This window comes from Oncorhynchus masou, chromosome 2 (genome assembly GCF_036934945.1).
Source record: "Oncorhynchus masou masou isolate Uvic2021 chromosome 2, UVic_Omas_1.1, whole genome shotgun sequence".
In the NCBI taxonomy this organism is placed as follows: Eukaryota; Metazoa; Chordata; class Actinopteri; order Salmoniformes; family Salmonidae; genus Oncorhynchus; species Oncorhynchus masou.
In genome coordinates this window covers 17130416-17141609 of record NC_088213.1, presented here as the reverse complement: position 1 = coordinate 17141609, position 11194 = coordinate 17130416, and the positions used below count along the sequence as shown (strand labels likewise).

Sequence of the window (11194 nt, the reverse complement as noted above, 5' to 3'; positions counted from 1 at the left end):
ATTAAGATCCTACATCTGTAGGAGTTGGAAAGACAGCACAAACTGATCTGGGACCAGGCAAAATTCACTGCTAATCTCCAGACATCTTCACTTAGGTGTCTCTTAATGGAAAATGGCCACCCATTCTAAAGTGATTCTTTAGACAATGAATGTCAGTAACTGCTGGTTCCTTGGAGACTGAGGTAGTGCTTGTTTTTGTCACTGTTACCTTGTCGTTGAACCAAGATTCCTCACTGCGAAACCTTTTTTATAAATGTATTGTCCAGGTAAAAAAAGATACAATTTTATTACAATGAATAGCTTAAATAATACCTGTTTTTATTTAGTATTTCTTCCCCATGACTTGCATACACTCTTGTGCAGTATCAGAACAGGTACAGCCATGCATACAGACAATCAGACAAACAGAAACGAGTTGTCTTGTCTTATTTCTTATTGATTTGCTCTTATTGACATGAATCTAATGTGGAACTGCCAGATATTGTGGAAATCATTTGGTCTGCCTTTGATGTTACAGTAGGACCAAAATCTTGTACACAAGGATGAAGCTAGATATTTCATTTAGCCACTGTGTTCAAGTAGGAGGATTGTAGATTTACAGAATAACGTTATGCATTTCTTTGCTGCATACATAGACAGATCAATATATATTTTTCTGATACTGATTCCATGGATCCAGTTCACGAGTACCAAGCAGATACAAGCGAGGCGAGGCAGGGGTTGAAATCTCTCAACATCACTGTGAAAGCTGCTCAACTCGCTGTACTGCTGTGCTCTTTCCCCTTTGTGATTGTTAGGCTACCGTAATCAGTCATTAACTAATTGTTTTTTACTTCAGAGAACAATAGGCCAACTGCTCTCAAAGACAAACTCTGTAACTCATAAACCATTATCTTTCAAAATATGAACACTTTTGGTAAGACTTCTGTTGCCCTTTTCAAAAGTGTTCTTCCTTGGCAGCTTTTTCAAAGAATGTGAATATTTTTGTATGTCTGAGTGTGAACATGAACTCAGCTGCTAAACACCTTTTTGTCTTAGGGTGAAACTAGATGGGGTGTGCAGAGTCTGACGAGAGAGAGAGGGAGGGAGGGAGAGAGAGGAGGAGTGGAACAGGTGTACTGAATGTTTTGGATGGGTGGGGAGTGGGAGGGAGGGAGGAACCGACAGAACAACATAGCAACAACCTTATAAAGGAAAAGATGCTCCCTCTCTCTGGCTTCAGTTCATACAGCAAGTGAAGTCAACACCACTGTCCTCTCAGACAACATGCTCAGCCTTCTTAAACTGCCCAGAGTCTTCACCATCCACCAAGTCCCAAAAGTAAGTTACTTTACTTCACTACGTTTTAGAATGACAATTCCTACAATATTATTTTCAGAGTCGAGGTTTATATTTAAGTCCACTTAGTTCAGAAGTTGAACATGTGGACATGGAATTTGAGTGGAACACTATTCTGAAGCTTGTGTTTATTCTTGACACTTAGAATGTCAATAATGTATCATTGTGACTCCCCTCAAGAATGTATAGTCCTGCTTTTACTGGGAAATATGTCAACATCATAACCACTGGGTTTATAGTGAACAGGTTCCTCTCTATATGTATCTAGATACAGCCTACTACTGTGTGGTGAATGAGTGTTGGCCAACTGTGCAGTAACCCTGGGTTTTGTTTTGTTTAGGTGTTCCATGAGGACAGCATCATCTCAGGCTACCGACACCCTCGCAGCTCAGCCACTGACTGCATCCTCAGCCTCTTCCAGCTGACCAATGAAACGCTCAATATCTGGACACACTTCCTGCCCACATGGTATAGCCGAGCGACACCTGTTACACTTACGGGGTTCCTTGTGAACGCCACATAGGGCACATGTTTTGGTCACACTTTATTTGGATTGTCCCACACAAGATGCTCTGTAGATGGTCATACTATCAACAAACTATCTGTTTAGCAATTGCTTGCTAAATTTGGCTTAGGGTTAGGTTTATTATCATGGTTAGGGTTAGTGGATAGTTATTTCAATCAAACGTATTTATAAAGCCCTTCTTACATCAGCTGATGTCACAAAGTGCTGTACAGAAACATTGACATTTGTTTACAGTTATTGAACATCGACAAACCATCTACTTGGGACTATCGAAATAAGAGTCCAGAACTTTTTTCACCGACAAACTGCAATTCAAGAGTCAAGTACCAAGGCAAGTGATTTTGTTTGCGGAGTTTAACACAATCCATCCATGTTTTGCGGGAGAACACAAGTATTATTGAGCTTGAGTATTTCGTTGTGTAATAATATGTTTTGAATGTTGAAAGTGATTCCATTTTTCAATAAATGTTGATTTCTTTAACTTTGCACCTTCGATTGAAACTTATTAAAAAACAGACGCAGTGTTACCCAGCACTAACCCACCTAATTCAGGGTTGAATGGTTATTAGTTCATTAGTGGAATCAGATGTATACGTGCTGGGTAAGAACTAAAATGTCCTGCCACAGCAGTGGTATGTGTCCTTAAGACAGAGTTGTACTAAATTCAAAACCTTAACATCCTTCATAGATTAAAACAAATTGAGCTCTTTTCCTTAGATTCTTTATTCAAAAAATCTTCATCCCCACAAAACAATGATCCGTATAGTTAAATGAGTGGCAGGTAATCCTGTGAATTTGAGTTAATAGGAGATGGGGGGACTTCTCAAACTATTTAATAACCTATATAACATCTCTTTGAGGATCATTGTAGTATTCAATGCAGACCGAGACGAGAGTAAACAGTTGAACTTTTCTCTCATGTTTAGTGTTATCTTTATCATTTGGATACGAACAATGAACATAACGTCTTTTAATGACTGAAAAGAAGCAACTGCATATTGAAACATGCTCTCTCACTCTCAATTCCCTGGAACAATGTTGCTTTGGATTTGGACTAAACCAGAAAACATGATTAACAGGTTTTATTGAATAGCAGCTGAAGCATATTCCACAGGCTTGAGGCCTTCCACAGGAAGTGGTAGTTGATTAGCAGTGTAGCATGGTGTATGTGACTGTCTACCTGATGACAGTCGTTAAGACACTTGCCTCTGCACTGCAAGGATCAAGAACTCCCCTTTTCTATTTCTCTCTCTGTCTCCTTCTTCTCTCTCCTCTCACAGCTCTCAAATGAGTAGCCACAATTAGTGAACAGCTCAGCGTAGCGATGGGGAAAACCACAAATAAGGTGTATTTGTTAATGAGGTGTGCAGAGACATGGAAACACTGCCCGCTGCCTCTGTAACTACTGTGTACAGGCCAGGGAAAACCTTGTGGTAGATACAGTAACTCACTGTGGTTGACTGAACTGGAGAATACAGTCATCTTACAAAAGGCCAAGCTGGTTCAAGGGAATTTTTTTTTATTTTTTTAAAGCTATCACTGTGCTGTTTAGGCGAACAATCCAAAATAATGACTTAATTTTGAAGAATCATAATTAACTTGCATTCTGATTGAATGCTGAAACAAGTACCACAAAATTGGTAAAGGATTGCTCCCCCGATAAACAATGGGTCCTGAAGGAGTGCCCCCTCCAGGGCCAAACTAACCCTCTGTGTGTCCTGACAGGTACTTCTTATGGAAGCTGCTGACGGTGGTCCTGAAGGAACACGTCCTCCAGGGCCAAACTAACCCTCTGTGTGTCCTGACAGGTACTTCTTATGGAAGCTGCTGACGGTGGTCCTGAAGGAACACGTCCTCCAGGGCCAAACTAACCCTCTGTGTGTCCTGACAGGTACTTCTTATGGAAGCTGCTGACGGTGGTCCTGAAGGAACACGTCCTCCAGGGCCAAACTAACCCTCTGTGTGTCCTGACAGGTACTTCTTATGGAAGCTGCTGACGGTGGTCCTGAAGGAACACGACGGTGGTCCTGAAGGAACACGTCGGGGTGGGCCAAACGTGACAGGTACTTCTTATGAAGCTGCTGTGTGTCCTGACAGGTACTTCTTATGGACCTGAAAGGAACACGTCCTCCAGCGACTCGTTCACGTGGCCCCTCCTGGTGTTCCTGATGTCGTGCTGTGTGTACCCGCTGGCCTCTAGCTGTGCCCACACCTTCAGCACCATGTCAACACGCGCACGACACATCTGCTTCTTCTTCGACTACGGAGCTCTGAGTCTCTACAGCCTGGGTGAGTAGACATGTCATAGAAATGGAATTCTATTCAAAAGAACATTGTTGCCCCTTGCGACATGACTACTATGTTATGCAGGTGTATTTCTAGAGGGAACGGAATTGTATGGATTCTATCTAGTCAATGTATAAAGTTTTGAACCTGCAGGTCTTTTAACTGAGAGTCCTTTGTATGATACCCCGATGGAGTTAGAATGGGTAGGAAGCACAGGAGGTTGGTGGCACCTTTATAGGGGAGGATGGGCTTGTGGTAATGGCTGGAGCGGAATCCGTGGAATGGTAAACGTTGTTCGATGCCATTCCATTTGCTCCATTCCAGCCATTATTATGAGCTGTCCTCCCCTCAGCAGCCTCCACTGGTAGGAAGGGAATGTAGTCCCATTCAAATGGATGTTCTGTGGTGGGAACACTGGCCAGTCATACTTTTAATGTACAATTTGGAGTGTTGGATTGATCACATTAAACATCTATGCCTGTTTCATTTCATCTAATTCTGTGGTTTCCCCCAATCCCAAATCAACCCCTAGTCGCGTGTTAATGCCTCCTTACAGATCTGATGGAAGTACATGTGTGGAAGATAAATGGCACTGCCTGGCCTAACACAGGCTCTATGACCATATTTGGCCCATCCATTCAATCATTTTGGATTTAGGAGGGGCTTACAAAAGGTGTCTAGGGGTGGCAGTAGGGGATAATGTGGAAAAACGCATAATGGTTTGCATTTATATAGCTCTGCACCCAGTTTTAAAAATCCCTTTGTGTGTAGCAGGTCTTGAACAGGACAGTCAGGGAAACGATACCCTCAAACTAACTCATGTGTAGCACCAACCTGTCATACAAAGGGCATTATTAGTTATGGAAATGCATCCAGGAATGTGCTTAAGCACATGTACCATGGATACTGAGACCTGGACCAGCCAGTCCTCAGATTGGAACCTACACTTCTTCCAGCATCTGCATGCTGAAGGGTGACAGTGTGTGTTTTGTATACACAAGTATGAATGCATTTCCCACATGTAGGATCTTAATTTGAGCCAGTTTGCAACAGCAGGAAAAATCTCCTGGAACAGGATGATCAAATTAAGATCCTCCATCTGTATGTGTGCATACTATACACATCGATATAGTCTATGGTATATACACACAGTTTGCAGTACCTGTGTATGCACACACATGTTTATGTATCTGAGTCTATTCCTGCATGTATGGCTATGTGTTTCCCCTCCAGGCTCTGCCATGACATATTCTGCCTACGTTATTCCTGATAACTGGGTGAACAGTTCGTCCCACCAGTACTATATCCCCATCGCTGTGGTGAACACGGTCATCTGTACCGCCTTAGCCTGCTACTCCAGGTAAGAGAGCTTTCTACTGGAAGGCCACTGTTGTTTGCAGGTTAGTGGGTTTTTTCTTGTTCTGGAGGCAGCTCTGCAGAGTGGTCACTAGCTGGCACAGCCACAAAGTCATCAAATCTGATTTTAAACCTTAAACACACTGCTAAACCTAACCTTAAATGAAAACCAAAAAGCAAATGTTTGTTTTCATGAATGTTTACAATATGGCCTATCTAAGGGGAAAATGCTCAGTTCTGCCTCCAGGACAAGACTCGTGACAATAAATGTCAACCTGCCTGTTGTTTAGCAACCACTCAATCGCAGGCATCTCATAGTGCTAATGAGGATATTGTATAATTAGCTCTGGGTTTTAAAGGAATGTGATTGTACAACTTAACCCCTTGCTATGGATGTTGTGAAATAATAAGATTACAAAATGACAATATTCCTCCAACCAGAAACAATCACATTTAGTCTACATCCTACTGTGTGGACTTATATTTGACATGAAACATTTTAACGTACATTTCATGTAGATTTGATACACACACTGCTGTTATGAATTAATTTGGGGGAATGAAACTGCTCCTTTCAGTCAAAATATCATGCATGATAGGAGGCAAATTGGACCGGTCTTTTACCTCAGCTTAGCTTCACTGTGTAGCAGCTATTGTGACTTCGCTTGTCATCGTACACTAAGCCTACACATTGTTGTTAAAACGCACACTGACTGGTTTGCCTACCTTTCTTCATAATTATCACTGAGTATTCTCTGCTTGATGGCAGTCTCACAATGCTTCTCCCTCCTCTTTTCTGCTAAGGCTTGGTTTACCATATATCCAATATAACCATGACGTCATAAAAAGGTAAACATGTCTCCGTTAGTCATGCGTTTTCTTTTACGATCTGTCAACTGCTGTGCTACTGCTAACCTAACTCACTGTGCTACTGTTAACCTAACTCACTGTGCTACTGCTAACCTAACTCACTGTTTATCACAGGAGGTTAGTGGTGTAACGGATGTGAAACGCTAGCTTAGTTAGCGGTGGTGCGAGCTAAATAGTGTTTCAATCGGTGACGTCACTTGCTCACGTGGAGCGATGGGTAACGATGCTTCGAGGGGTGACTGTTGTTGATGTGGCGGAGGGTCCCTGATTCACGCCCGGGTATTTGTTTTTACCTTTATTTAACCAGGCACAAGTCAGTTAAGAACAAATTCTTATTTTCATATACGGCCTAGGAACGGTGGGTTGGCTGCCTGTTCAGGGGCAGAAGGACAGATTTTGTACCTTGTCAGCTCGGGGAGTTGAACTTGCAACCTTTTGGTTACTAGTCCAACGCTCTAAACCACTAGGCTACCCTGCCGACCCAGTGGGTATGGGCGAGGGGACGATCTAAAAGTATACTGTTACAGTGGCACCTTAATTGGGGGGGGGCTCATGGTAGTGGCTGGAGCAGAATGGGTGGAATGGTATCAAATACATCAAACGCATGATTTCCATTTTCACATATGTAGACACTGGTTTGGTGCTGGAGATAATGAATATGAGGTTGAAAAGTGGTGGAGTTGCCCTTAAAATATTAGTGCCACTATGCACCTCCCTTTTCAATTATGTGGGTGTGAGCTAACAAAAAAACATGTAGGCCTCCTCACTCCATAGATAGACTATCAAGAGTGGTTTTATTTGGAAGAGGTAGTAAGGAGGGAAGACATGTACAGTAGTTAGCAACAGATCGTGTGTTCATTATGTGAAGAGGGAGTTGGCTTCATTTACACTGGAATGTGTTTCAAAGCTACAAAAACAGAATCAATTTTGCTTATCTGATCTGACAAGTGAGTGAATTTAATTAAAGCTGTGCATTCGGAAAGCATTCAGACCCCTTGATTTTTCCCACATTTGTTACGTTACAGCCTTTAAAAAAAAAAAAACGTTTTTGCTATTAGACTAGAAATTGAACTCATGTGCATCCTGTTTCCATTGATCCTCCTTGAGATGTTTCTATAACTTAATTGAAGACCGCCTGTGGCAAATTCAATTGATTGGATAAGATGTGGAAAAGCACATGTCTATTTAAGTTCCCACAGTTGACAGTGCAGGTCAGAGCAAAAATCAAGCCATGAGGTCGAAGGAATTGTCCCTAGAGCTCCGAGACAGGATTGTGTCGAGGCACAGATCTGGGGAAGGATACTAAAACATTTCTGCAGCATTGAAGGTCCCTAAGAACACAGTGGTCTCCATCATTCTTAAATAGAAGAAGTCCAGTGGTCTCAGTACTCTCCAAATGCACTGTAACTGATTTGTGACGGGAATATAAAACCAGGAAAATGTCCTGTGTAATATTTAAACAAGATGAGCTCATACTAGATACAAAAATGCACTGAAGAAGTGTCTATTTGGGAGCAAGTTCATAAAGGCTACAGTTCATTCCCAAATTCAATAATGGGAAATGTGTTTCTAATCATTTTAATAACCATGCAACAGTAATGCAATAATTTGATCCCTAGATGCTGTTAAGAGCATCTTCTATTCATCTATCCTTAATGCACAGAGGTGGCATAAGTTGATGAATTAAAATCCGTCATTATTTGCAGTGTATAAGGAATGTGCATGGATTTGGCTCATTGTGATGGCTGATAAAACAACCATAACTCTTTTTTTCCTTCAGATTCTCAGAGTGTAAGAGCCCAAAGTTTGGCAAATTTCTCCGCATTCTAGCTTTCGCATTACCCTACCTGTTCGACAACATTCCTCTCTTCTACAGGGTGAGTCATTACATTTCTCACCCCTCTGTGTCACAGACGCACCTTCTGTGCCTGAGGAAAAGTTGAAAAGTATAGAACAGTGTTTGTCATATTGAAGTGTACTGTGTCAATGTTTGATTCATGTGATGTTTTTATCGTTTTTTTTGCCAGATCGTGGGACTAGGGATGAAAATGAGCTGAAGCTAGTATTGTCTGATTATTGTACGACTTTATCTTTTGAAACCTAGCAAGCTCTGTACACTTTGTTGTCTGGTTAATGGTATAATTATGGTCAAGTCAGTGGAATGCAGGTGTACATTTAAGTATTTATGAACAGTTCTGACATTCTGTATGCACAACTATTGGATCTTAATTTGACCAGTTTCTCACAGCAGTAAAATAATCCTGCAGCAACAGAAATGTTGATTATAATTGTAGGTTATAATTCATGGACATTTTTGTATGGGTTGATTCGTTTTAAGTTGGGGCAAATCAAGTCTGAAATTATGAACTGTAAATTACCAATGTTAAAATATTTTTTTAAAGCTCAAATACACTACAAGTTGGTGTTTCCTGCTGTTTAGGAAATGTCCTGCAACAACCGGGTGATCAAATTAATATCCTACACCTGTACCATGCTATCTTGGTTCAACAGCCATGTGGAGTATGACTGTGATGAAGCCTGTCACGTGATGTGAGGATAATACATTCGACTGTGTTTTGACAGCTCTTCTTGTGTGTGGGTGAGGGCTGCACTGTCAACGATGCCAACGCTCTCCACCACACCCACATCGCCCTGGCCTTCCTGACCGCATTCCTCTTCGCCACACACCTACCAGAGCGCCTGGCCCCCGGCAGCTTCGACTACATAGGTCAAAGTGCATGGTCTATCTGGAAAGGCTGCTTGTTTGATTCATTTCAGAATGATTTGTCACTGTATTGTGCAAGACTTGTGGTAATACATTGGATACTGATCAACACTGGCTTGACATTAGTGGTATGACATATGTAGCATTAAAACAACATAGTCGTCTTTATATCACTGCCTCTGGGTCTCACTGTGCCTTCCTGTTTCCCCCTTATGCTGTGGAGGCCAGTTCCTCTTGCTGGCCAGTTACAGTTCTCCTCGTTGAGTTCTGCTTCGTACCTCTCCTGTACCACTATTACTGTAGGTATTTAACCACAGTCCTTTTGCACCCTCTGCAGGTCACAGCCACCAACTGTTCCACGTGTTCGGCATAATCGGCACTCATTTCCAGATGGAGGCCATTGAGCAGGACATGGTGACGCGACGCCCGTGGCTCCTCACGTACTCTCTGCCCATCACCTTCACCAACACACTGGGGGCGGCACTGCTGAGTGTAACCCTCAGCCTTGGCATCATCGTCTTCTTTAGTCTGCCTCTGCTCTGGTCAGCCACCCGGGGAGAACACACTGAGAAGACACAGTCACGTCCAATAGCCAAGGGCTGCCAGTACCACTAGCACTAGCCATTAACCACATGCTAATTATAATGTATATGGGATGTAGGAACTGGATGGCTCAGTTGGTGGAGCATGGTGCCTGTAATGCCAGGATTGTGGATTTGATTCACAGGGCCACCCACACGTAAAATGTATACAAACATGAATGTAAGTCACTTTGGATAAGAGCGTCTGCTAAATGGCATATATTTGTATTATATTACTATGATTAAACTGGACACTGTGGTGGGGGTGGGCTTGGGAGAAGAGGTGAACAACTGAAGTGAACCACTATGGCTTCTTGGTGTTGGATAGAGGTGAAGTCATGACAAGATACAATGCTGAAGGAGCAATGAACTGTTCTTCACATTGTCAACACGGATGAATAAACTGGTAGCTGAACAAGAGCTCCATATATACTGCAATGGGGGACAGACAAAGTTAGTGGTACCTCTGGTAGTATTATATTGACTATAGGACAAGTACACAGTACTAAACATGTAGTCCTTGCTTTTGTTCGCTGATTTACCAACGCTACTGAGGAGCAGGAAGAGACTGGAGCAGTGGGAAGTCAAACTGTATATGAAGAATCAATCCACTGAGTAGCAGGAAGAGACTGGAGCAGTGGGAAGTCAAACTGTATATGAAGAATCAATCCACTGAGGAGCAGGAAGAGACTGGAGCAGTTGGAAGTCAAACTGTATATGAAGAATCAATCCACTGAATGTTACATGAAGACGAATTTTCAATATTCCTTCAATTTAGTTTTTCTTTTTAAACACTTTTTATACTAAATATATTTATCACTTGATCATTTTTATACGCAAACAATGGATATGTACCACAAACACATCAACAATTTTAGGACCACAGACTGTAGCCTAAGGGCTGTTAAGTGGAGGGTTTTGGTAGTATATTGTAAAGTAAAATCAGCACTGAAGGACACAACTTATTAATGAAGTTTACAGTATGTATGATGGTCAGCTACTAAAGTGAAGCTGCCTTTTAGAGATACAAGTCATACATGTCAGATCGCTTTCCTGTAAACTGTTAAGTACAGTATTATTTAAAGCATCACCAAGACATTATAGTTCTCCGTTACACATTAAACGTTTTCTTTGGCTCATGTAAATCTTGTCTCATTTTAGTTAATATTTTAGTTAATATATTTTGAAATGTTATTTATTGTGAATTCTCATAAATAAAAGGTGTCTGTGTATTGCCTTGAAATAAAGTAGGGAGCAAAAACATCCTGTGGATGCAACACATGAAATAGGCCTACAGCAAACTCCAAACACTGTTTTCTCATTGTAGTACAGTTGAAGAGCACACTTTGTTTTTCTTATTTCATTAATCACTTAATCACATGTAGGCTAGAGGATCACTTTGGATTTTATCATAGGCGCACAATATTCTTGAAAAAGACATTGTACACAATATTGTTTTTTTATTGAATGATTATTGAAGATATGGTTAGTTTTATTCGCAACATATAATGC

General features: G+C 41.5%; 1 protein-coding gene across 1 annotated transcript; it reads left to right on the top strand.

Moving 5' to 3' along the window:
* The first annotated feature begins 1169 nt into the window (after positions 1 to 1169).
* On the top strand, positions 1170 to 10827 carry LOC135556074 (membrane progestin receptor gamma-B-like). The gene is made up of 9 exons (XM_064988980.1): positions 1170 to 1320; positions 1679 to 1806; positions 3590 to 3640; positions 3999 to 4153; positions 5384 to 5510; positions 6311 to 6355; positions 8157 to 8253; positions 8960 to 9104; positions 9439 to 10827. Exons 1-9 carry the CDS (start codon positions 1267 to 1269, stop codon positions 9714 to 9716), a joined length of 1080 nt encoding a protein of 359 aa, XP_064845052.1. The 5' UTR covers positions 1170 to 1266; the 3' UTR covers positions 9717 to 10827.
* The last annotated feature ends 367 nt before the right edge of the window (positions 10828 to 11194 follow it).

Excerpts from the sequence above, each read along its gene's own strand:
- LOC135556074 (XM_064988980.1), top strand. The coding sequence starts at position 1,267 with ATGCTCAGCCTTCTTAAACTGCCCAGAGTCTTCACCATCCACCAAGTC. Across the intron at positions 4,154-5,383 it reads TCTGAGTCTCTACAGCCTGG|GCTCTGCCATGACATATTCT; the intron begins GTGAGTAGACAT and ends TTTCCCCTCCAG. Across the intron at positions 6,356-8,156 it reads AACCATGACGTCATAAAAAG|ATTCTCAGAGTGTAAGAGCC; the intron begins GTAAACATGTCT and ends TTTTTCCTTCAG.